Source organism: Micropterus salmoides, unplaced genomic scaffold, assembly GCF_014851395.1.
Source record: "Micropterus salmoides isolate LMB-PRFRI ecotype aquatic unplaced genomic scaffold, ASM1485139v1 Ms_hic_scaffold_10, whole genome shotgun sequence".
NCBI classification, from domain to species: domain Eukaryota; kingdom Metazoa; phylum Chordata; class Actinopteri; order Centrarchiformes; family Centrarchidae; genus Micropterus; species Micropterus salmoides.
This window is the reverse complement of record NW_024040041.1, coordinates 7,938,477-7,964,309: the sequence shown is the minus strand read 5'-3', so window position 1 is coordinate 7,964,309 and position 25,833 is coordinate 7,938,477. Positions and strand designations below refer to the sequence as shown.

The window sequence follows — 25,833 nt, the reverse complement described above, 5'->3', positions numbered from 1 at the left end:
TGCATATTGTATTGACAAGCCACAAGCTGAGTGATGACTCTTTTTTTTTTACCATTGGACACTTTTTTCTTTTACCATAGGTGTTAAACGTTCTTAAATTATCATCTTTAAATATTTGCAGATATTTTACTGCTCATTAGCAAGTGAATTTGTGGTAAATATTTGCAATTACAACTTTTTAAAAGTTTTTAGTACATAATAATTAATTATACATTAATAATTGGTAAAGTGTGTATTATTTGTAATGGCTTGCAAATCATATTAATAATACAAATAATAATTCATTAAGAGCTTGTAAATTACTTAAGTGACCCTGAAATCTAACCCCAGATCTGCCTCTTTTACAAGCTGTAATTTTATATAAAATATATTTTAATAATAAATTGTTTTCAATGTCTTCCTGACAAAAAGGTAGGCTGTAGTTCAGTGCTTTAAATGAAGGTGCTGAAAAAGATCTCCTTCCACTCAGATGGAACTGTGTGGGATGGCTGAGTATAGCATGAGTGCACACACACACACACACACGCACACACACACGCACAAACAGACAGACGGCACCTCAGCAGTAAAGGTCCACATGTTCACATGAGAATGATGAGATATTCAAACTTTCCAAAGGATGCTCAGTTTATTTATGAGTCACTCATTATAGTGGTAAACTTAGCAGTGACACAAGCATATTGGTCCCACAGTAAATGTGGTTTCATCTTGACTTTGGTATCATGACACCTTATTCACAGTGGGTCCCCAAACTTTTGTACAAGACAGACATGGTGCATGTTTCTATAGACTTTGCTTGTAAAAAATAAGGGTAACAGAAGAGGAAGAAAGCCCAAACTGATAAAAGTGGGGCGGATATTTTGAAAGCTATATATTTTCAAAAGTTTTTAATTACTTTGTGATTTCAAAGAATTTTTTAGCATTTTCCCCTCCCATGCCACCAGCCCCACAATGCTCAGCAACAGTTAAAAAAAATCAAATCAAATCTCTTTGTGTCATGTCATCAGTCGATGGGTGTGAGAAAGAGAAAAGAGGACGTTGCCAGCAACGAAGACACAAGAAAAACTCTCAACATTCAGCTGTGCAATTCAGAGGTAAGATCAGCAATTCAGCTGGATTCTTACTGTTTTAGTATCAAGGTTATTTTCAATGTCCATGTTTTTTTAACTTTTAATGTACCTACAACGTGGCAAATTCAACCTACTGACGCCCTACAACTTCTTCTGTGCGACTTACAACAACAGTTATTTTACATGATCAGGAGTTTACTTAATTAATCATATTTATTACAGAGGCTGATACAAAATCTGATGAGGGTGTGTTGGCAAAAATCTGTAACAAGTTTGGGAAAATGTGTTTACTCGTTTGCAGCGTAGTTCTCTCGCGTTGTCTCTTTTCATTTTTACTTTCAGGGTTTCCTCTTTCTTGTTTGTAAAAATCAACAAGTACCAAAGCAGTGTCAAGAAATTATCTGCCAAATGTCTCATGATTACAAATGAAGAAATGTAGCACTTTGTTAATGATGTGTTTAATTTTTGTAATGTGGAAATAAAATCCCCAAATTTAAAATCTTTCTGCTGTTAAATAGGCTAAATCAGCTAGATGCAGTTTAAATTTAAGTATAAAATAGTAACAGTGCACACAGTTAGCAGTGTCAGTTTAAAGTTTGACTGAAAACACCACAGCAGGGTTATCCTCAGTGACAGCCCTGAAACCTTTGTGCAGGTGGCGGGATGTATTTGTTAAGGAAACCTCAAACTTTGGCATTGTAACTGAACACCAACAGGTGTGAGACATCTAAATGTGTGAGGCTCTAAAAGTGACATGAAAGAGCTGACTTCTCAGACTCCTGCAGGTTTATTCTACAGGATTTCTTTTTTTCTCTCAACTCCCTCAGTCACCATTTTGCCATGCCACGGTCATTCCTCGTCAAGAGCAAAAGGACTCATCTCCTTGGCCCATCTAAGGACTCCTTTAGACAACACTCCCAGCCCCAAACAGACACTGAACAGCCTGTGCAACATGCAGTGGGACGGGACAGGAGGTATCCTGAAGATGTTGAGCAGCATTTCTCCCCCATGTTAGGGGTCAAAGATCTCCTGGCAGAAGCCTGCTCACCGTGGGATGGGATGGCAGCCCGAGGTCAAAGTGCCCCAACAGATGATACTTGGCCTTCAGGTACCCAACACTTTCTCTAACTGAAATTGTTTTTGTGAATTTTTTTTTAAACTGCAGTACAACGTGATCTTTGGATGGCATGTCAAAATCTTGTTTTCACTGATTCAGTTTACTTGGTCTTAAGGGGGGAAGAAGATGACAAGCAAGAGGAGACCTTGAGTTATCAGAGACATTAGTTTTTGTAAAAGACTGTTAAACTCAATATTTAAGATTCATTTTGGTATACTCACTCAAGGCCACAAGATTCTAAGCAAATACCCTAATGATTCATATTTTCAACCATTCTCTGTGTACTAAAGTTCCCATTACCCTCATCCTTACGTGTTCTAACAAAAGCCCCTGTGGAGAGCAGAGACACTCCTCTGCCGGTCTCAGTGGACAGACACCAGGCATCTGAAAGAGAGAGAGAACTGGAGAAATTGGTCTTCATGCTACTCAACCACACATCCCACACTGACCTCAGATCCCCTGTCAGTGAATGTCCGCTCTGTGAAAAGGTAGGAGGCCTCTGGATCGTAAGAACTGACACATGTCAGTATCAACAAGATAACTTGTTATGGAGCGAAAATAGTACATACAGAACATGAGCAAATTTCGCTCCATAGAACAGCATGTTGTTTCAAAAATCTACAAAACAATGGCATTTTGGTCATTAGTAGTAAATACAAGTCTGCATGCATTTATAAAGCTAATTTACAAAGTTGAGAGAATAGTAACAAAAAACATTTGCAGTGTGTCTTATTATCCAAACAGATCTCTTCCCAATGACATTGAAACCTTTGTCAGGAATGTTACAGATTAAGGTTTTAATGAAAAAAACAACTGTGCTCTGTTTTTTCTGAATTGATCTGATAATTATCTCAGAATTACGAGTAAGTTTTCAAGGGAAAAAATTATTTTGCTCTGTTTTTCTGAATTAACAAGATATGTCAAAATCCTGCGAGAAGCTGTCACTTGCATGCGCCTCTCATAAGCCTGACCCTGCAACAACAACAGTGCTAGGCTATATGATTTTGCTTCTCTAAATCCTATACAATATGTCAGCTAATTTAATTCTTAAATTTGACTGTTAACAAATTTGAACAATGATATATTAAAAAACTGTTATAGTAATAACTATAGCATAATAGTAAATCTAAAAATAAATACACAGTAGTTGAAAAATAAACTGCTTTCTTGTGGACAAACTCTGTTATGTTGTCACTTTTTCTAAATCACCTCAAACATTTTCATCCTTTCTTGTTCCGTATCAGCTGACACATACGCTGAAACCAAAATACAGATATATCTGCAATAAGCTAGTATTGGCCAATCAACCAGGTAAAGCAGGTCTAATGCTTCTGTTAAAGGAATAGTTTGACATTTTAGGAAATATGCTTATTCACTGTACAGCAGAGAGTTACATGAGAAGATTGATACCACTCTGTGCAATATGAAGCTGAAGCTAGCAACCAGCTTAGCATTACTCCTTTCTATGACGATGCCGTTAAAAGCACAAAAAACTTTTTGGGATTTCAACTTATAAAAAACCACTGCCATTATAGAGTGACCACCCTTGAACATTTCACACCTGAGTTTATAAAAATAGTTTTATAAAGCAACCCTCAACAAATCATGGTGATCAATGACCTATTTCCTTCATTACGCACATCGCAAGGTTGTAATTTCAATGTGTTCTGGACATCCTTTCACAAACTTCATGTTAGTTTGTGAAAAGGCCCTTAGTAAAACCCTTAACACCATTATCAGTGACCTATTGCCATGAAAAAGAACATTGTGAGGTTGTAATAGCTTGCGCATATATATATATATATATATATATATATATATATATATATATATAATCAAGAATACAATCAATCTTCCTAACTTTCCACCAGAAAGCAAATAAGTGTATATATTTCCCAAAATGTTGAGTTATTTAATTCATCCTTTTCTTCTTCACTTGTTGCCTCTCTCTCTCTCAGTCTCTTTCAGAAGCGCTAATTTCAGGAAATGGCCTGCAGGCCCACGTTTGCAACACCTTCTCTGTCCCATTGATTAGATCACCCACAGCCACGACCAATCTGCCCTTTGGCTTCAAAGCAATTGGCAGCTGTGGAAGAGCTAAGGTACAGTACACAGTGGTTATGTTGATAATTTCGAGTAGAAACACGAGTCATTGTAAATTGTGAGTTCTGAATGAAGCAGTGGTTTGTATTACTGTCTATGTGTGTGGGCATGTGTTATGTGTATCCAGGAACGTAGCTTTGGCTGCAAGGTGTGTGGAAAGGTGTTCAAGCGTTCGTCCACCCTGTCCACACACCTACTCATCCACTCAGACACGAGGCCCTACCCCTGCCAGTACTGCGGAAAAAGGTTCCACCAGAAGTCAGACATGAAGAAACACACTTTCATACACACAGGTGAGTGAACACTGCAGTGAAAAAAGCATGCTGTTAAATGCTCAAACTCTGAAACATGCCCAACTTTCCTGTCTCTGGACTTCCATCAGGTGAGAAACCACACGTGTGCAAGGTCTGCGGTAAAGGATTCAGCCAAAGCTCCAACCTCATCACCCACAGCCGAAAGCACAGCAGCTACCGGCCTTTCAGCTGCGCCTGCTGTCAGCGCAGCTTCCAGCGCAGGGTTGACCTACAGCGCCACCAAGAGACGGAGTGTGGTTATGGAGACATGTACACTCGCAGCTGAATCTGTGAAGCAATGACGTGATGGCAAAACTGGGTGAAATGGCATTTGTAAATACTTTTTGATCATTAACAATTGTAAAAAAACCCAAAAACAAATGCATCAAGTAAAGACCTAAGGCTGAAAATGTAAGATAAATATTAATAAAATGTGATTGTGTAAATATGTTGGGTTGGTGTTTTTGAATTTAAAAAGTTCTCTGTTTGTGTTGTCGTTTTGTGTGTTTAGAAAGAATCTTGGCATAAACCTCATGTGCAAGTAAAACATTATGAGGCATCTTTCAGGAAACACACAGCCAAAACTCATCTACAAATGATAATTGGGTTCTTTTTCCCAGGATGGGCCAGGCAACAGTGTTCTTGGAGGAAGGTCATGTGGTGTAATTTTCAGGAACTAATTTGTTTAAAAAAGTTGAATGTGACTGTAGTTGTGTGTGTGATTCTTCCTGCTGGGCTCCCAACAGAAATGACTGATAATGACACACAGGATGTCTATTTTGAGATTACAGTACATTTGGTAGATGTTACATTAGAATACTAAGATTTAAGCTGTTCTAATCAATATTTCCATATTAACAATGGATTGAATGACATGTAATGTGAAAGGGGTTTGTTAAAGTGATGAACCCACAGAGAATTAGCACCCAACTCAGTTCCTCCTACGGAGCTTTGGATCATCTTTCAGCTAAATGTCTTGTTTTTATGGACCTAAATGTTTTGGTTCACTCTCACTGCTCTCATTGGGTTTGTTTCTTGAAAAACCAGGCATTAACTTAACAGTTAATGTCTCCTAAATAAACATTGCTCTATTTCTGCTGGAAGTGTAAATAGACACCTGTTTGCTATCATGTTGGCCACATCGACATTATATGTCTGTAAATCATTTATTACTATTTTTAACTTAATACAGTACCATAAACATATTCACATGAATACATTAACATCCTTTGATTTATCTGGGTTGCATGTAATTTGAGAGTGAAACAGCAAGTCAACATGGCTCTCAGCTCATTTAATACATCTTATTTGCCACATAAACAAATTCACATACAGATTAATGCTGTTTTGTTATCCAGCTGATTCACAGTTAGACAAATAGTGTAAAACACTGACTCGTCGAGCATAACCTCTCAATTCATCTCTGGCCTTTTGTTTTGTCTCTAAAGGCAATGATGATGTGGTTTCTGTTTGAGTCACGCCAACCAAGTCTGGATCCTGTTGAATCCATATAAAGGCCTCTGTCATGTGACTTGGCTGCCAGTTTTGAAATTACTTGATATAGAATGGCTTGCAGCATCAAACAAACAAACAATGTTTCACTTTGAATCAAACATCTGACTTTTTGTAACGCTGGGATGAGCAGTACTGTGTTCAAATGGTTTCAGTCCTCTTGCATTTCTGCGGCACAGTAATGAACGAAACTGGAGGAGAATTGCACAAACATGGCTCTGCACACGAATAGGCAGCTGTGCTAACACACAAACAAACACACACACACACACATGTTGTTACAACCTCTGTTCCAGTTCTTCTTTCTCTGATTTGCCGGAGGAAATCCTGAGAAAGAGATAAAAGAGTAAAACTGTTCAGACCTATCTGGCATATCAGAGTTGAAATCTGCAGGTGCTCGTCTAATGCTGATACATTTTCTGAACTGCTGGTGCTTCTAACCACTACAGTTTATTTTAAATACACCGCTTTGACACCCAAGCTGGAGTAACCTGTACAGTTTTACAGACAAACTCCATAAGCTTCTAAAAATGTGTTAATGTTTGAACAAAAGGGATTGTGGAAGATTCACATTTGACTGCCTGAAAATGACAAAATTGTCTCTGTAGTATGATGCAATGTGTTGTTGGTATTTCATTTTCATCACGTGGATGGTACTAAGTGTCATTACAAAAATCTTAACATAAAGTGCAGTGAATAAATATTTGCTGCTGAAAGTGGCACAACCAGTTTAGGGGGAGTTACTACTTTTTCACATGGGTGATATAGGTTCTGGTTTCTTTAATAAATTAAATGATCATTTAAAAAACTGTATTTTGTGTTTACTCAGGTTGTCATTGAAAATACTTTTTCACTGCGCTGTAGATGAACACAGAAGTAAATTGATTAAAATGAGATAATTGATATTTAGCTACCAAAAGTGTTTTCCTTCATTCTATTGAACTGAATTCACTTTGTTTTTGCTGGAAGAACTGGTAGCATTTGAAATAAAAAATTACAGCTGCCAAGAATAGAGAAATACTACATACCTTTACTTTAGATTTAATTCAAGACAATAAGACATGTGTGATGCAACATAAAATAAATTCAAAATAGGCCATAAACTGATGACAATGATGATGTGTCATGAAAACTGTGAATGTTCATATGTTAGTTAATCTTCAAACATGTTAACACAAACACATTAAACTGAAATGGTTAAACATAGTATATCAGCAGAATTATTGCCTTTAAAAAAGTATTGAAAAAAAGCAGTTGTAGTAGCCTTAACAAAGACTATGCAAAATGAGCTTTACAAATCTGTTATTAAAGCCTGGGCTGCAGAATATCCATGGAAAATGTATAATATGATCTGGTGTATATAATGTACACTCACCAGCCATTTTATTAGGTACACCTTGCTGGTACCAGGTTGGACACCCTTTGCCTTCAGAACTGCCTTACTTCTTCGTGGCATACTTTCAACAAGGCTTTTGTTCATATTGACATGATGGCATCACAAAGTTGCAGCAGATTTGTCAGCTGCACATCCATGATGCAAATGTCCCGTTCCACCACATACCAAAGGTCAGGCTCTACTGGATTGAGATCTGGTGATTCTGGAGGCCATTGGACTACAATGAACTCATTGTCACATTCAAGAAACCAGTTTGAGATGATTTGAGCTTTAAGACATGGTGCATTATCCTGCTGGAAGTAGCCATCAGAAGATGGGTCATAAAGGTCATAAAGGGATGGACATGGTCAGCAACAATACTCATGCAGGCTGTCACGTTTAATTGATGCTAAATTGGTATTAAGGGGACCAAAGTGTGCCAGGAAAATATCCCCCACACCATTACACCACCACCGGCAGCCTGAACCGTTGACACGAGGCAGGATGGATCCATCCAATTATAGCCTCAGTTTCCTGTTCTTAGCTGACAGGAGGGGCACCCTGTGTGGCCTTCTGCTGCTGTAGCCCATCTGCTTCAAGATTCGATGTGTTGTACGTTCAGAGATGGTATTCGTCCTACCTTGGCTGTAACTAGTGGTTATTTGAGTTACTGTTGCCTTTTTGTCATCTCAAACCAGTCTGCCCATTCTCCTCTGACATAAAGCATTTTCGTCCACTCAACTGCCGCTCACTGGATATTTTCTTTTTTTCAGACCATTCTCTGGAAATCCATTTTGTCTAAGTCATATGTTTTATGTGCATTATGATTTATGAGAAGGTTGAGCATTAAAATCCCAGTAGATCAGCAGTTTCAGAAATACTCAGACCAGCCCATCTGGCACCAACAACCATGCCACGTTCAAAGTCACTTAAATCCCCTTTTTTCCCCACTCTGATGCTCAGTTTGAACTTCAGCAAGTTGTCTTCACCACGTCTACATGCCTACATACATTGAGTTGTTGCCATGTGATTGGCTGATTAGCTATTTGTATTAACAAGCAATTGAAGTGTACCTAATAAAGTGGCTTGTGAGTGTATAACCTGGCAGACTACAGAAATCTGGAGAGGTTGAGGTTGATGTGTTCTTTCTTTTTACTCTACACCCCCAGATTTTCTTCATTTTTAAACTTGTCGTCTTTAGGCCCAACTGACACTGAGACTTCACACAGCTCCCTCTGGAGCCACAAACTGCTTTATACAACTTTTCATGTATGCAGTAGTAGAGAACTCCACCAGACCTGAAAACAGACTTGTGTAAAATCGGTTAAATGACCATTCTCATCAGATCTTACCTCAACACGGAGCTAGAGTAGTGATCAGATGGTGAAGGTGGACTCAAGATGTTGTGAACTCCATTTGTCTGGTCTGTTAAATGACCTTCTCCTCCAAGTGATGCTGGCCGCACCGCTTCAAAAAATACATTTATGTAGTCCCTTTTAAATGTCTCCATGTAACCACAAATAGAAAATACCACCATGATTAAAAGTCTACAGCCATGCTAGCAGCTCTGTGAGACGCTGTAGTGCTTTGAGTTAAATGCTAATGTAAGCATGCTAACATGCTCACAACGGCAGTGCTTGCCTGATGTATAATGTTTACCATATTCACCATGTGAGTTTAGCAGTTTAGCATTTTAGCATGCTAACATTTGCTAATATATAAATATCCCCAAATTCCCCCACTAAAATAGAAAATGCAAAAGCTTTTGTTAAACGGGCTGTGTGTTGAATTACTATTGTTTTACATGAATGAGTGATTGACAGTAACAGAACAGAATACTAAAGAGGTTATATTATGCTCATTTACAGGTTCATAATTTTATTTAAGGGTTGTACCAGAAAGGTTTTCCACGGTTTAATTTAGAAAAAATACAAATACAAAAATATATTTTTTGTCATACTGCACATTGCTTCAGTAAATCATTTCACCCTATATGTTGAACGCTCCATTATAGCAACAGTGTGAAGTTTCTTGCTTTGTTTCAGAGTTGCACATGTGCAGTACCTAGGTAAAGACTACTAGCCAATCAGAAGCAGAGTAGGGCGGGTTTTCACTTTGCAAACCTATTACATATATAACTATACTATAAAGGAAAGGGAAAAGGCCAAAAAGCATAATATGACCTCTATAATGGATTTGATGATGATTATTATTTTTAATTTGTCCAGTTCATATGTCAAAAGCGCTCACATTCATTCAATTGCATGACTTTGGATTTTGGTTGATAATGTATTTGGCAAAACTTTTCAAGGAATCCGTTCTCATTACCTGTATAATTATAGATGCACCATAGCCCCCCCATCAGACCGACACCCATCACAAAGGCAACAAAGACAATTCCCATCACTGGTCCTGTCTGCACCACAGAGCCTAGAGACAGATTGTTCATTAGGGAGGTTAAATAGTCTCACAGTAACATGGGAAAATGACTAGATAAATGATACTCACTGCCTTGTTCTGGATCTGGACTGGGCAATTGGGAGATACTCCTTTGGCCAGCAGGGGGCCCCAGCGGTTTGGGTGCCAATGAGCTAATATGCTGTGTGATCACCATGGGCCTGGAGAGGTTTCTGATCTCACACTGGGGATGGGAATACACGAGAAGCCCTATATGTTAGTTATGTAGAGAGGACAAATAATTATCCATTATTTATCCAACAACTTTTTCTTAGTTTTTACATTTCCTACCAATGATATTAACTTGGACAGAAAAACAAACTGTCTTGAGGTCGGTCGCTCAGTGAATAGTGAACATTTTGCAAGTCAAAGATGCATTAAAGCAATAGTTTGTCATTTCTGGCAAATGCGCTTACTCGCTTTCTTGCTGAGAGTCTGATATGAAGGTCGATACTTCTCAAATATCTGTACGGTAAATATGAAGCAACAGCTTGCAGTCACTTAGCATAGCTTAGCTTAAAGGCAAGCAAAAGCTAGCTTGGCTCTTTCCAAAGGGAACAAAATTCACCTTCCAACACCAATTAAGTCTTGCCGTCACCTTGAGATTGCCAGGCAACTAGCTAAGGCTAGTTTTAAACAGAAGAAAGTACAGATTTAACAAACAGAAACAACATGTTTATTAGCAAGCCTTAGAGCTGCTGGCAGGCGTGTTTTGTTACATTAGGACAGAACCATGCTAGCTGTTTCCCTGTTTCAAGTCTTCATGCTAAGCTAAGTTAACCAGCGGCTGGTCATGGCCTTATATTTAGTATTTGCACATGAGAGTGGTATCAATCATCTAATCTAACTCTTGACAAGAAAGCGAACAGGTAAATCTCCTCAAATGTTAAACTGTTCCTTAAATGTTCCATGTTGACAGGAAGCTTTATTCTGCATTTGTATTGTGCTTTGAAATGTAGCCCTAGTGTGTAAATTGTTTCTGTACCTGATTTCTGGATGATCTAGATATGAGTGGAGGGATACGTAGCCCACCCTGACAGTCACTTTTTGCTGTTTCCTTAATGGGCTCCCCTCTTGTTGAGTCAGAGACACACAGGCGAAGGCTGCAGTGGAGGAACTGAATGGAGTTATTATTAACTGGCCGTAGGATGAAGCTAAATCTTAAGGGCTGTATCTCCTTTTCTCCCATACTTGTGTTACTCATTTCTATCCTTGCTTTTGCTTCTCCTGCTCTTCTTTCAACTTTGTGTGGGACTGAGACATCTCCATCTCTGTCATACGTTATGCCTTTTTCCAGTCCATCTGTCGCTTCCTTTTCCTCTTCCAGTTCACCATCATCGTCTTCCTCTTGAACTTTTGCCTTTGCACTAAGGGTCAGTGAGGGGTCTGTGGAACAGCCATCGCTTATGACTGTCCAGAAACGTCCAGTCCAGGACTTTTTGGGGTCTGACAGAGGAGAAACCACACATGACTGTACTTCCACAACATCTGTGAAGGGCCCTTCGCCTGAAATCTGCAGATAAAAAAAAATTATGAAGGAGACAAATTGTAGTTAAATGTTTGGACAAGATGTATCATATGAACAGAATCAAAGGAATGTAAGCATGCCACCATTAAGTTAATTTGATTACTCGCTTTCATTGGTACCAGAGTAAGTGCTGAGAGTATCTCATACACATCATTTGCAGTGATAAGGTCTTGACTTTGATGTTGAGAGTGTTTGTCTAAAAAAAGGCGAATAAGCAATATAAAATATAAGACACACACACACACACACACACACACACACACACAAACCTCAACATAGACACGGTTGTGTGCAGTGATGACACAGGGGCCAATCCTGTCCAGCTTATAACTCTCAGTGACAAAAAGCTTTAAAACAAGAACAGGCCCAGATCTTTGTCTGGGTGTCGGTAGGTGGCTCAGCCCTGGATCAGGCCCTGGACCCTTGGGTGCCCAGGGCACCAGCCCTGCCTGAGGACCAGGGAGGGTGGGGACTGCAGACAGACAGCTGAACTGAGAAGAGATACAGAAGATTATATGTTACAAATACTGAATGAGTGATGGAGAAGATTTTTTAAATACTTTGCCTTCATTATATATTTATTATGAATGTAGGCATACACACATGCTGTGCACAGATATCTTACATGTATGCCGAGGGGACTTTTGGACTTGTTTTCTGTCTCATTGAGTGCCAGAATGGTCTGAGGCTTGTCTCTCCACAATAACACCTGGACAGAGAGGAGGAACAAGAGGGAAACATTGGTATGTAAGCTCAGTTTTCTACATTTGCTCTCACCCTAAACAGCATAAGGTACACTCGCGTAAATAGCCATCCGAAGAACACAGGTTAAAAATAACATTACTCAGTTTTTTGCTTCTTCTTTGAGACATAATTTGCAAGTAACAAAATTTTCATTTTTACCACTACTTTTGCCACATATAATATGAACATCTGACACTGTAACATTATACATCTGACAGAAATAAGGGAAAGCATAGTAGGTTTCCTTTAAACCGAAGATATGTCTAAGCGTGATATGTTATTGGTAGTTTAAGGTAGTTGGGTCGGATCAAGGTCGGGTCACATTCCACCCACAAACAAGACACCACAGAGTTCGTTTGGGCCTGGGCCAAGTCCACCTTCTGTCAAGGGTCTTTGTGCAGTTGTTTTGGTTTGCACCAGAGTGCTTACTGTGTTCACTCCTGCCCAACTGCACAAATTGCACTGAAAGGGGAAAAAAAACTGAGTCTGAATTAACCACACGAAAAACACAGGTGTGAAAACAACCTAACTGCTGGATGTCCAAAAAATTTCCAGCAGCTAAACAACAATAGATCAACATAAACATGATTATTACAGTCAGCAACGCATTATAGACTCTGACATGTTTTTCACTCAGTGTTTTAACAAATACACCTCCTGCCTCTGTGGTTTGTCCCTTCGCCACTTTTCTGAAATCACTCTGCAACATCCCTTTTCCAAATTGCTGCCTGTGTACTTAATTTGCCTCTGTGAGGCATCACAATTTTATGCTTCAACTAAGAACAGTGTTGTTCTGGTCATGATGACCCAGGTCACGGGTCTCACAAGGGACAACTTCTATTTACAATTCAAAATTTCAAGTGTCCATTATGTGCTGTGTGTTTTAATTTTTACCACTGTTAAACTACAAAATAGACTTTTAACCTATTTTGTTGTCTTTATTTATGTTTCTCTTTCTCAAATCAGCTCTCTAATTTCTGTGTCTCTGTTGGTTTATGTAAATGATATGAACAATGATAACATAAACCAAAACAAACTATTTTAAAATCACATCATATCAAAGTTAAACAAAAAAATGCAAAAACTCTGTAATATATTCTTAACATAGGCTTTAAAAGCCAATGAAGAATTTTCTCTAATCCCTTTCTGCCCAAATTCTCTATCTCACCATATTTTTGTACTGCACCCCTCTGGGCTGTCCCAGGAGCAGACCCTCAGTCCCACAGGAAATGACTGGGAACACCAACAGGAAATGGCTCCCGTTGGACTGAGCCTGGCACTTTGAGTCTCGTAGAGTCACGGCAGCCACTGGGACAGACAAGCTCTGAAGGAGAGAACTGATGTGAGATCACCTAATTTTCAAATTAAATAATCTTTCTGTATAACAGGAAAGATGTGCACATAGATAGTTTAACAATAACTACTAGTGCTAGAAATGAGCATTGTATCAAGACTGTCATCAGCTCTGTGAGGCTGTACTCAGTCACAGTGTTACTTGATATAAACGCTAACATTAGCATGGTAAATTACAATGACAATGCTAACATATTAAGCAGGTATGATGTTCAATATGTTAGTTTAGTGTGTTAGCATGCTAACATTTTCTAGGTAGCACAAAGAACAAAATATAGCTGAAGCTGATATCATTAGTTTTGGAAGTATTTTGTCATAAACCAATGTTTTGGACAATTTACAATTTTGACCTCATGCTGGTGCTATATGAAAAGTCTGATGATCAGCATCTTGATTTGCATTTGTCTCGGCAAAGGAGAAGCTCACTAACACAGATTTTGACAGATTTGTGAACAATATTTGAGAGAAACAGGCCTTTTGTGTACATAGAGAAAGTCTTAGATCTTTGAGTTCAGCTCATGATGAATGGGGGCAAAAACAAAAGTGTTGCGTTTATAATTTTGTTCAGTGTAGTTCATAAGATAAGATACTTTATTGTCCCCAAAGGGAAAATTGTTTTGGACTCTGTCCGTTCTGCAGTTTTACAAGTACAAAAATACAGAAATAAAACATCTCTCACACATATTCGCATGAAACGCATCCCGATATAGTAGCACATTGACTCCTTCTTCCAATGCCAGTTTTGATTGAATAACCCTGTTGGCTGCATTCCCCACAATGTAGCACGACCCTTGCACAATGAGATATTGCACATCCCTAATAGCCTACACATTGCACAAATGACATATCGCACACCCAATAGCCTACACATTGCACAAATGACATATTGCATAACCCCGATAGCCTATTTATTGCACAATGACATAGTGCCCAACCCAGCCAGCCTACATGTTAGTGTTGATAAGCTTAATGGACATAGTCACAAATGACTGTTTATATCTGTTTAGCCTGCATTTAGGAACCCTAAATCTTCTACCAGAGGCTGAAATTGTGGATGAAGTATGTGGGTTGGATCGGAGACTATTTTTTTTGCCTGTCTGATAAGCAACTGCTCATAAATTGTCTGGAGGGGCGGATGGTTTCTGTCCCACATAATCTTCATGGCTATCTGTACCGCACGGGCAATCTGTGATTTGGACTGTACTGTCAGGTTACCATACCAGGCTGTGATACCGTATCTTAGAAAAGTAAGTCTTCGTAAAAAATGTATCCTCTGTTGAAGTCTGGAGCAGAGAGTATTCACGTGGTCTTTCCAGCTAAGTGCATTATCGATATGCACACCAAGGTATTTGTAAGAGTTAACCTGAGTAATGGCTGAGTTGTTGATTACTACAGGCCTGGTGTCACCTATGGCCTTTGGGTCAAACACCATCTCCTCAGTCTTGGTCACATTAAGCACAAGACAGTTGTCGTCACACCACTGGACAAATTCATCAATTTCTGTATGATACGCTGCTGGGCTTCTATCTTTGTGCATAAGGCCGAGGATTGCTGTATCGTCTGAGAATTTGATAATATAATTGTCAGTGTAGAGTCTAGTGCAGTCGTTAGTATACAGTGTAAAGAGGACTAGAGAGCTGACACAGCCCTGACGGGCACCAGTGCTGATTGGCCTGGGCTCCAATTCAAAGCGAGGAATGTGATCATGGAGGTGATGGTGGTTGTTTACACTGCAAAACGTCAATAAACGGTCCAAATGTTCATGTTGTCTGTCTGATTTGTGCCATGATTGGCTTAAATGTGTTCTTGCTTACATAAGGGAAACAGGCTGAGGTGTGTGACGTTCAGATGGAACGCAAAGCGGACGTCCGCAGGTAGCTGTGACAGATTAATTGATACAGCTTTGCACCATCAATCACATTTATATTACGCTGTCTTTGCCATCGTTACCAACATTGGCTTGTCAGTACAGTACAGTGCGGGCCCCAGTGCACAAGCACTGTCTGCCTCGTCTATACCTACACCCCTGTGTGGGAGACAACTCGCTTTTCATTCAGCCAGCTGGCCAGTCCTGCTGACCAGTCCTGCGTACTTGCAAAGCTTCCTTTCAAAGGCCTCTTCCAAGTGATCTTCCCATGGGACTGTCAGCTCCTGTGCAACCAACTCCTGTGCTGATTGCTTCAGCACAGGAGTTGGTTGGTATCTCTGCTTTGCCCCATGAATGCAGAATAGATAGACTCAAAAGCACATCGTTCACTGCCTGGATGAGAAATTAGGTTCTGCATGGCTCGACATTCCAAAGCTCAGCCCAGGTCAATTTCTTCTCAACCACATTCTCTCTTGTTGCTTCATTCCCACCGACTTGCAGGTTCCCCTTCTCCACCACTGCTACTCTCACTTCCCCCGGAACGAGGTGGCTCCTCTCCTTCCCTCTGGTGGTTGGAAAGGATGCTAGCCCAGATCAGGCTCATGTGATCACTCCCACCAGCCTCTTCTGATGTAGCCTTATGTCTGCCCTCAACTTCCTGCCAGACTTCACTTGGATCCCTGCTTTAGGCACCTTCAGATCACTTGAGTCGCTGTGTTGTGGACTCTGTAGAGTGTTATGCTGCTCAGGCTCTTTGGCAGCCCCAGCCATCTCGTGAAGTGATTGCTGACCCTGTAAGGTTGGTTTATCGAGATCGGAATAATCTGTAATGGTTCTCAATCATCCAGGTCGTAGTCATCTGTGGACAGTGAAGGTAAGTTTACACGAGAATTGGACTTGGTTGAAGATTCCTAAAGAAGTTTCATTGCTCATCCAAGAGACTTCTTCAGTTCTGACTGGCTCCTGGATGTCGTTTTAGTTATTGGAGCAACCCAAGCGATGGGTCCTCAACCCCGGGTGTAAATGGCTTTCTTGACACCCCTTTCAAACCATCCATCCTCTCTGTCTAAAATGTGCACCTGGTGAGCCTCAAGAGTGTCCTTTATCCTTAAATGTAGGTAAACTTTTGAGTGTAGACCTGAGGAGTTGGCCCTTCTGTGTAGTGTAGGTCTGTGCATTCCTCACTGCATTGGACAACACCAGATTGTGTTTGGGTGTGCAATCTTTGGGGTGTACCAGTATCTGTCTTACCGTGTTCCTGGGTTTAAAAAACACAGGGATGTGGTGTTTGTTTGCCAATCCTCCTGAGTTTCTCTGATACTCCAGACACAAATGGAATCACAATGTTGTTGCGTTTATTCTTCTTTTCCTCATACCCTGTAGTGTTGTCCCTCCTGGATCTTGTGGCTTTTTTCACAAAGGTCCATTTGGGATATCCACAGGCTGTAAGTGCCCCCTTCAAATGGTTCTTTTCCTTTTCTTGGACTCGGGCACTTGTTGGTATGTTCTCAGCTCTGTGATGCAGGGTTTTGATGACCCCTAGCTTGTTCTCTAGTAGGTGGTGGGAGTCAAAAAGTAGGTACTGGTCTGTGTGTGTGGGTTTCCTGTAGATTCCAATTTGCAGGCTCCTGTCCTCGTCAATGTGAACGACACAATCCAGGAAAGCCAAACTTTGGTTGTGGACATCTTCTCGTGTAAACTTACCTTCACTGTCCACAGAGTTGATGTGTTCTGTGAAAGCTTGCACTTCCTGGGTTTTAAATTTGACCCATGTGTCGTCCACATACCTGTACCAGGTGTGCTCCAGTCAGCCTGGCATCCCTGAAATACCACCTTCCTGGACTGATGTGTCAATGTGTTCTTGGCCAGGTAGGTGGACAGACCTTTGCCTCCATACAGATGCAGAACTGGTCTATCTGGGTAGAGACTTCCTCCACACCGCTTCAGTCACTCTCCACTTTTCTGGGATCTTTCCCCTTCTCCAGAAGACTTAAAAGAAGATCTTCCTCAGGCACAGCAGGAGTTTGGGACAGTTCTTGCTTACAATGCTGCTTGGCCCTGGAGCAGAGATTGCCCTTGCTTTGTGGATGACCTCTTTGACTTCCTATCGCTGCAGCTTTGACATGTCAAACTGCACATGTTTCATGGTCCAGGGGGTCTATTAGGATGTTGCACTCTCCCAACTCCTGCTCATTTTTGGGCCCATTCATACCGCCGCCTCGATGCCACTATGCCCGGCGTAGGACCCTGATCTTCTTTAATAGGATGCACATCAGCTAGGCCAAGCAAATGGGTTCGTCTTCTCCTGTCTCCTTGTACTGGGGGTTCAGTGCTTTTATCTCCTGCCTGATGTGGATCCTTGCCGCTTTTTGGTTCTTTGAGTAAGGGGTCCTGGAGCCTTTCTCCTCCTCTTTTCCAAACTGTTCAGCTGTGATGCTGACAATGCTTGTTGTCATGGCTTGTAGCTTCCTATTGGTCTCTCCTTTCACGGTTGCCTCAAGAATTTTGTTGACATGTTCGTCACTGATTCCACATTGAAGTAATGTTATCTGCAGGCCATTTGATCTGCCTACTCATAGACTTAAAATTAGAGGGATTAGTTTGCATCACATGGAGGATCCGGGCACTATGGGGTGACTCTGGGACTGACACCTCCTGTGTCTCCCCATATTGGACACCTGTGCGTTGTGCTGCTCTTGCTCCCACCAGACACTTCATCCGTCAATTTTCAAGCTGCAATTGCTCTTTCAGATTTTGCCACATGCACACTGCTTGCTCATGGTCATTTGTTTGTAGCCTGGGTGTGATGCCGTTGTGTCAGTCCAACTGGGGTACTCACCCCCCCACGCCCACCCCGCCAGGCTTACATCTTTGTAAAAACACTGCATTATATTATGTTGTGGTAAAGCTAGCTTCTTTCTTTATGAATTGTTTACATCTAATGCTACATCTAATACTGAGGTATGAAGACCTGGAGCATGTGTTGGTCCACAGTCACGCTGAGACGGCCGTCATCACACTGCACTGTGAAGCTCTCTTGGCCTCCTCCTGCTTTGCCTCCACCATTCAGCCACTGCCTCATACTGCGCTCCTCAGCCCAGGAAGGCCTCACAACCAGAGGATTCATCACTGCAACCACGTCTGTAGTACAGACACAGAGGAGACATAGAGCCATGCAGAGATTAAATGCTCACACTTCAGTACCTTTTATTCAACATGCATTCATTGATGAAAAAATTCTGGGACACAGGCAAAAAAGCAAATAATTCTCCTATACTTAATAGAAATACAAAAATAATTAGGGAGGATTACAAACGTTCAGGTCACTCACACAGTGATGGAAACAAGAGACACACAGGGGTCCTGACCTGTCCCGCCCCCAGCCAGCTGGATCACAAAGCGATTGGCCAGGTCAGCCTCAGTGTATGAGGTCACCTTGGTGTAGCCGCTCTCACTGGCCCACACAAGAAGGTCCGATATGGTGGACAAGTCAGAGTTAAGTGTACTGGACACGAAGAGGTCAGGCTCAGGAGGGTAAGGTGGGGATACACTGTTGGAGGACTATGGAGAGAGAGAGAAAATAGATATATAGGCAATGTTGTTCAAAGTACAAAGGCACAGTTGTTTGACAAATCAGATGACAAATTCAGATAAAAATTCTTAAACTGGCTTGTAGACCAGCAAAGGGAGATGGGTCCCTTACATGAACAGAGACATGACCCCGGACACCACGAGCAACAATGGCCCAGTTGACTGGCACAGAGCTACTGAGAATCAGCACAACCTTCTGAGTCTTTGAGTTGGCCACCAGGGGCACAAGAGAGACAATCACCTCCACCTGGAGAGAGCTGAAGGAAACGGTGAGAGATGAGAAAATAAAAATTTCCATGGCTGTACTTTCCAAGGCTGCATGTTCTCACCCGCAGAGCCCTGAGCCTGCTGAATGGAGCCTGATCACGTGGACTTCGGGGCTGATCCTACCTGCTGGCTCGTCAGCGCAGCCCAGCACTTTCTGTGGCTGCAGGTCGGAGGTTATGTAGTTGTGAGAGAGGAACATGGACTGCAGCTGGCACACAGCAGGCAGGGTTGCATCTGTAATATGCAAAGCAAGAGGGATTTCTTAAAATTTAAGTTTCACAAGATCTTTCTCCACAACCTGTCCAACCTTAGCCTAGGGTTATGTCTGGTTAGAACAGAGAGTTACATTGAATGATAAGATGTAATGACCTGAATTTTAACATACACAGTACCAAACCAGTGCACAGATTTTTAGGTTTGACAGTGTAAAACTTTGGGAAATATGTTGGTTTACTTTCTTGTAGACAGTTGGATGAGAATATGCAAGAAGAAGCAAGTTAGCTTTGCTTAGCTTAAAGACTGGCAACAGACTTTAAGCTAGTCTTTCATAACTTTTGCTTACATACAAACTATCATGGATAGCACGATAGTTGAATATAATTCATCATCACTATGATATTTGGTTTCTTGGTGGCTCACCCTCTCCCAATGCGACATACACTCGATTTCCGTGTGTTGTGTGTGTTAGAGAGGACAGGTTGCCATGATGTCTCAGAGCCCAGCGGTGCAGCGCACGTGAATGAAAAGGTAGCGAATGAACAGTTTGGACATGGAAATGCAGGGTGCTGGACTGTACGCTAGAGTTTGAGGATACCTAGCAGGTGTGGACAAAGAAGAAAATTTCAGGGGATAGAAACTGATAAACATAAGCCATGAACATAAAAATGGCATATGCATTACACAGCATTTAATTTACAGATGTGATGGGCAGATTACGATAACACTCTTCTGCACACTACGACTGACCTGCACCAGCACTGGGAGGTTAGGGGGCAGTCTCTCAGCCTCCAGCCACCAGGTGACAGGGAGCTTGGAGCTAAGCAGCAGGTGAAGGGCTCTTAGAGGTGAGGGGGACAGAGACAAAGGCTTCAGCAACACTGTCACCTGCAGACAGAAGAGGAAAGCGGTGTGATGTGGTATACCTATAAAGCCAGTCCACTTAATGCATGTTCAGTGTGTTTAACAGAAGAGAGAACCATACAGCAATAAATAATGTCAATTCCTTAGTTTTTCTATTTCCCCAAGCAGTATTTCCAGTTTCCCTTGTTTCCCTCACAAAATGTTCAGTGTGTGTGCGACAGTGTTGATGAAGTAACATCAAATGACTGTGTAAAAACTGTTAATTGAACACTGCATTTTCAGCTAGCTACCTAGCTGCAGATAACCTTGTCATAAAACCACACCAGCCAGTGTGTATAATGCTAATTATCTATCTATAGTAGAACATGCTGCTGTGCTCTAGCTGAAGCATCTCTGCAGTCAATCTCAAGCTAACAAACTTAGCTATATCTAACACTACTGTGTCTTAATTTGCGTCCGTCCATGCTTACATTTACTATTTGTGCATATGTGTGTTTACACTGACGAGTATGGTCAATGTGAATTGCTGGACAATCTTGGCTACGTAGCGAGAGGGGAGGGACCACCAACCTAATTTTAAAAGGTGTGAAAATGGCTGCCAAGGAAGCTACAGTGATTGCATCGTAAAAGTAAAAGTATGTTAATTTTGTTTAAAATTTTTTATAAATTTTAATTGAAGTCAAGTGAGCAAACAAGTCGGCAGGTGTTTGATTGACAACACTACTCTGTCGAAATGTACGCACTACGCAAGTAAGTGTACATATAGTGTACGCAGTGTACTGCATGTTAGTGTACTAACAGAAGTATCCGAATTGAGACACATCTTTAGAATCTTTTTGTTTAGTTTGCGTGAAGGAATAATTTAGGGCTATTCTGACTGTAGGTCACACTGTCTCTCCTCTCTGTCTTCTTGTTGACTGACTGACACAGCTCCCTTGATAATGATGCACTGTTATTAATTTGTTAGGTCGAGATTATGTTTATTTTGTTTAATTACAGACAGACTGACTGGCTCTATGGAGAAAGTGTTGTACGTTAAGAGTCTGGGGTGTTGATCTCTTTAGAAACTGGGAGCTTAAAATTACCTTGTTTTCGGGGCTGTTTGTAACTCTCCCCACTGCAATGACATGAGTTTCCTTGTTTCCATGTTCTCTAGCAGCACAACCCGGACCAGCCTCAAACCTCTCCAACAGACCCTGAACAGGGTGTAACGACCCCGCTGGACCAGCCACAGAGCATCGCATCTCCATACTTGGAGCTGAGGAAGAACAGCAGATGCATGACTATGTAGTGTGATAAAAAATGAAACCATAACTGCAGTGGGGTGTACACCAATATTCCTCGTGGTGAGACCATATCTCTGCTTCTTCTACATGCAGGCACGCTGGTCTAAAAGTAAGCCAGGTCTCATAACTCTCCATCTGTGCTCTGCCTTCTTTCACAGTTTCGCTCTGCTCCTCTCTATGATGTGTGGGTGACACAATAGACAGACTGGTGTCTGCGTGCTGAGGCTAAATCCCTGCCGGAGGGGACTGGAAAATTTCCCACAAGAAACTATGTAACAGTTTTCACTTTCGTTCTGACACATAAAATAAAGACCTTTGACTTGTGGCTGCTTGAGCAGAGGAAATACCACATTTGATACTTTTATTGTCTTAAATGTCACAACACAATAATCGTTCTAAGATAATGTTGAAAAGGCCCACGGATGTTCTTACCTGCTGTTCTCTTCCAGAAAAGAAGGAGACAGAAAACAGTCCATCCAACCCCTGACAGCGAAGGCATCATGAATGTTTTACTACTAGACTGAATGTGATGAGTCCTATGGTAACATCCCAGTGAACTGAAACAGGCAATAAGACAAAGTGTATAGCCGACCAATTCCATTTCAGACAAACTGATACAACTGTGTTATCACAATATGCAGATCTTGGAGAGCTCCATAATCTGCATACAGTAACATAATATGTGCTATGGCAGTAACATTATCTAGTCTTATGTTTGGGGGTGCAACCAATAGTGGATTAATCAGTTGGTCGACAGCAAATAGCTATTTTGATAATCAACTAATCCATCCATCCATCATCAACCACTTATCCTGCGTACAGGATCGCAGCGGGCTGGACCCAATCCCAGCTGACATCGGGCGAAAGGCGGGGTACACCCTGGACAGGTCGCCAGTCCTTTGCAAGGCCACACAAAGACAGACAACCACTCACACTCACATCCACACCTAAGGACAATTTTGGAGACACCAATTAACCTAGCCTGAATGTCTTTGGATGGTGGGAGGAAGCCGGAGCACACACGCGGATTGCTTGATTTTGTTATTTTTTCATAAAATATGTGTTTTGCCAGTCCTTACTTAGTTTTTGTCAAGAGGAATAGGAATAGATTGTAACCGTATTAATTTAAAACAAAGAAAGATCTATCTGACAGTGGTGACCAAACATCTGGCGGCCTATTAATTGGTCCTTCCCTTTGCCATGTATTGTATAAAACAAATGTTATAATGTATATAAACAAGGTGCATAAGGTAAGAAAAGATCATATTCCAAATAACAAAGATTTTACGTTAAGGTTTATCCTGTGGTGATAAATTACTGTAATGTTCAGTGGTGGAAAGCAACTAAGTACATTTACTCAAGGAGACTAATGTACTTAGGTAAAGTTTTGAGGTAGCCTACTTGTACTTTGCTTGAGAATTTCCATTTTTCTGCTGCTTTATACTTCTACTCCACTGCATGAATTTGACAGTTACCTTTCAGATTCAGATTAATAATACAAAATATAATCAACGAATCAATGTAAAATAATAGCTTTATAAGGGGGGTTCAAAAAGGGGGGTACCCAGCAGTCTAAAGTCTAAAGTTATACAATTCAAATTAGCTGAACCTTAACCAGCATTAACGTGACCTACACATTAATGCATCAGTAATTATAATCCAATAATATATTATATATGATTCTGAAGTGGGACATGCTGCAAGATGAGTACTTTCACTTTTGGTATTTTTGATGCAAAAACGTTTGTACTTTTACTGAATGCAGGACTTTTACTTGTAACCGAATATTTTGTGGTATTTCCACTTAAATAGAAGATATGAAAATTTCTTCAAGCACTGTAATTATTATTAAAAGCCATCTTGTGTTGGTTTATATTTGTGGTGTCTAGTTCAAGTTCATGTCATCAGTCCCGAAACTCTTTCAGCACACATTTGCTTTACTAAACACGAGAAGAAAAGTTGCACTCACCTGCGGCGCTGCTCGGAGGGACAGGCGGACTGCTGATCCAGCTGTTGCTTCGGGCTTCACTGCGCGGGGCTGTGTCCACGACTCAGTACACGCCCACCTCATTTCCTAAACACGCAGCCGCTCAGTCACCTCCACATCTTGGACCACGCCAAATAGTCAACTCTCAAATCGTTGGGCACCTTCATCCAGCTGTGGTGAAACATTTCTCAGTGGAAATTCATTTTACACAGCGAGAGGGAGCGAAGGGGGAAGAAGTTGTAAAGATTAAAGTAGCGATGGGAGGGACTGAGGGATGGTGTGACAGAGTGGAGAGAGAGATGGCGAGGAGAGGGAATAAAGGGCTTGGGAAGCGTTTCCAAGCGTAGATGGCAACAGGAAGGAGGGCTGCGGGGAGGGAAGGAGGGAAGAGGGTGGATCTCAGGGGTTTGAGTGGCAGGTGAAATGTTTGGGAGGTGCAGGGAGGGGAGTACACAGGGGCAACACACACAGAGACAGACATATGTCCTCTCTGACCCTCTGAGACTTTAATGGCATGGATCACATTTTCCATGTTTCTTCCTTTGAGTTCAGATGTAGCATTAAGTTCAACACAGTGCTGCAGACATTCTCCTTTTAAATCAGCCTAACATTTCCAAAGAAAACAGCACTAGGAGAAGTATGTAAAGGCTAATAACAGCCAAACCACACAGCAGCCATGCCAGATTCAGATTCACTTGTAGGCCTATTGCATGTCATAGACTGGCAGTGGTTTCTTGTTTCTTCCATTTCTACAAAACCCAAACCCAACTTTTCAATTTATGCTATCAAAAAACAATTTTTAAAGGATCACTTCACTTATTTCCAGCCTGGTATCATCAAAAGGCGTATGAATAACTTTTTCTTAAGTCATTTGGTGGGGTATTCCAATGCATTTTTTGCATTTTGCGTGTCATTTCACACTGTTTAGACTGCATTGACTTCTATTGTACACAAATGGCGTGTCATTGTACGCCTGCTGTCACAGGTAAAATCAGCCTGTGTGTGATATAAATGGCAATGAAAGTTCACTAAGGTGGTGGCAGGGTGGTCGGGTGGATAGTCAGTTGGTCCCAGACCGAGGAGACCGGCATTTGATTCCCGTGTAAAACAAAGATTAGACAACATTAGTTTTTGTTTTTTATTTACGTTACGTTACATAAGTTAGTATTCTACATTGTTGCTAAAGTTAGGTACTACGTTACGTTAGTATTCTACATCGTTGCTAACGTTACCTACATTAGCTACTACGTTACGTTACGTAAGTTACCCTGCTACATCGTTGCAAACCTATGTTGCTAACTAAGTAGCTAGCTTGCTAGCATTGACATCCCCCCTCTGATGTACTTTACTGCGAACCTTAACCATCACTAATTAAATATGCATGGCAACCGGTTAACCCTACTGCTGCGCAGGGATAACCTCCTCCTCCTGTTGCTTGATCAGCGTGAAATGAATGAATTCTATTGCGCAGAAACAGCGTGTGAATGACACACGAAAAACTGAAAATGCGTTGACATGGCACGCCGAAATGTCCTTAAAAGTGGCATGCTATTTATACGCCATTCCATGATGTCAGGTTGTTATTTCATGGCCAAGACCCATTGGCGCCAGTTTGTAATACACTGGGAAGCCCTGTAGCATCATTTATAAATGCGAAAAGCAGGTGTAGGATACGGTATCTCACAAAAGTGAGTACACCCCTCACATTTTTGTAAATATTTGATTATATCTTTTCATGTGACAATACTGAAGAAATTACACTTAAATGTAAAATAGTGATTGTACAACTTGTGTATATATCTATAAATAACAGTGTAAATCCTCAAAATAACACATCACACAGCCATTGATTTCTAAACCGCTGGCAACAGAAGTGAGTACACCCCTAAGTGAAAATGTCTAAATTGGGTCCAAAGTGTCAATATTTTGTGTGGCCACCATTGTTTTCCAGCACTGCCTTAACCCTGTTGGGTCTCTGTGAGATACTGCAACTTAAAAATCAGAGTAAGGTGGTTGGGATGGGTGGCGAGAAACCAGACTTTCATGCAGGAGATATTCGTTTCCCACGTGAAAGTCAACATTAACGTTACTTAACTTCTGTTACTTAACTTAGTTAAGTATAGTAAGTTAAGTAACAAACCATGATCTTTTCTAAACCTAAACCTAACCAAGAAGTTTTGCTGCCAAAACCAAATTGCAAAGT

The 25,833-nt window shown here is 41.1% G+C and overlaps 2 protein-coding genes and 1 long non-coding RNA gene across 5 annotated transcripts; 2 read left to right on the top strand and 1 right to left on the bottom strand.

Annotated features, from left to right (window-relative positions):
- The first annotated feature begins 956 nt into the window (after positions 1–956).
- On the top strand, positions 957–5,029 carry LOC119883240 (zinc finger protein Gfi-1b-like). Its single transcript, XM_038693807.1, has 6 exons — positions 957–1,094; positions 1,898–2,178; positions 2,515–2,675; positions 4,146–4,289; positions 4,418–4,583; positions 4,673–5,029. The coding sequence occupies exons 2-6, from the start codon at positions 1,911–1,913 to the stop codon at positions 4,867–4,869; spliced, it is 936 nt and encodes a 311-aa protein (XP_038549735.1). The 5' UTR covers positions 957–1,094; positions 1,898–1,910; the 3' UTR covers positions 4,870–5,029.
- An 832-nt stretch (positions 5,030–5,861) lies between these two features.
- Positions 5,862–23,931, bottom strand: engl (endoglin, like). Of its 3 annotated transcripts, XM_038693789.1 has the most exons (17): positions 23,613–23,931; positions 22,076–22,200; positions 21,443–21,615; positions 20,244–20,381; positions 19,917–20,091; positions 19,340–19,511; positions 19,123–19,267; positions 18,788–18,980; positions 18,391–18,560; positions 13,368–13,523; positions 12,081–12,164; positions 11,725–11,946; positions 10,913–11,440; positions 9,979–10,111; positions 9,799–9,900; positions 8,823–8,937; positions 5,862–6,422 (listed from the first exon to the last, which is right to left on the bottom strand). In XM_038693789.1, the coding sequence occupies exons 2-17, from the start codon at positions 22,143–22,145 to the stop codon at positions 6,374–6,376; spliced, it is 2,625 nt and encodes an 874-aa protein (XP_038549717.1). In that variant the 5' UTR covers positions 22,146–22,200; positions 23,613–23,931; the 3' UTR covers positions 5,862–6,373. The 3 variants fall into 3 exon arrangements, with proteins under 3 accessions (XP_038549717.1, XP_038549723.1, XP_038549711.1); XM_038693795.1 differs by lacking the exon at positions 22,076–22,200; XM_038693783.1 differs by lacking the exon at positions 23,613–23,931 and having other exon boundaries at positions 22,076–22,440.
- Positions 21,595–21,989, top strand: LOC119883250. Its single transcript, XR_005440611.1, has 2 exons — positions 21,595–21,703; positions 21,802–21,989. It is a non-coding gene; the product is annotated as an uncharacterized LOC119883250 (long non-coding RNA).
- Positions 23,932–25,833: the final 1,902 nt, after the last annotated feature.

Coding starts and splice junctions, on each gene's coding strand:
- engl (XM_038693783.1), bottom strand. CDS start 22,244: ATGGAATTGGTCGGCTATACACTTTGTCTTATTGCCTGTTTCAGTTCA. Junction 12,165..13,367: donor GGGTGCAGTACAAAAATATG/GTGAGATAGAGA, acceptor CTCTCTGTCCAG/GTGTTATTGTGGAGAGACAA. Junction 10,112..10,912: donor CTAGATCATCCAGAAATCAG/GTACAGAAACAA, acceptor TCCCATCCCCAG/TGTGAGATCAGAAACCTCTC.
- LOC119883240 (XM_038693807.1), top strand. CDS start 1,911: ATGCCACGGTCATTCCTCGTCAAGAGCAAAAGGACTCATCTCCTTGGC. Junction 2,179..2,514: donor AGATGATACTTGGCCTTCAG/GTACCCAACACT, acceptor TTCTAACAAAAG/CCCCTGTGGAGAGCAGAGAC. Junction 4,584..4,672: donor ACACACTTTCATACACACAG/GTGAGTGAACAC, acceptor GACTTCCATCAG/GTGAGAAACCACACGTGTGC.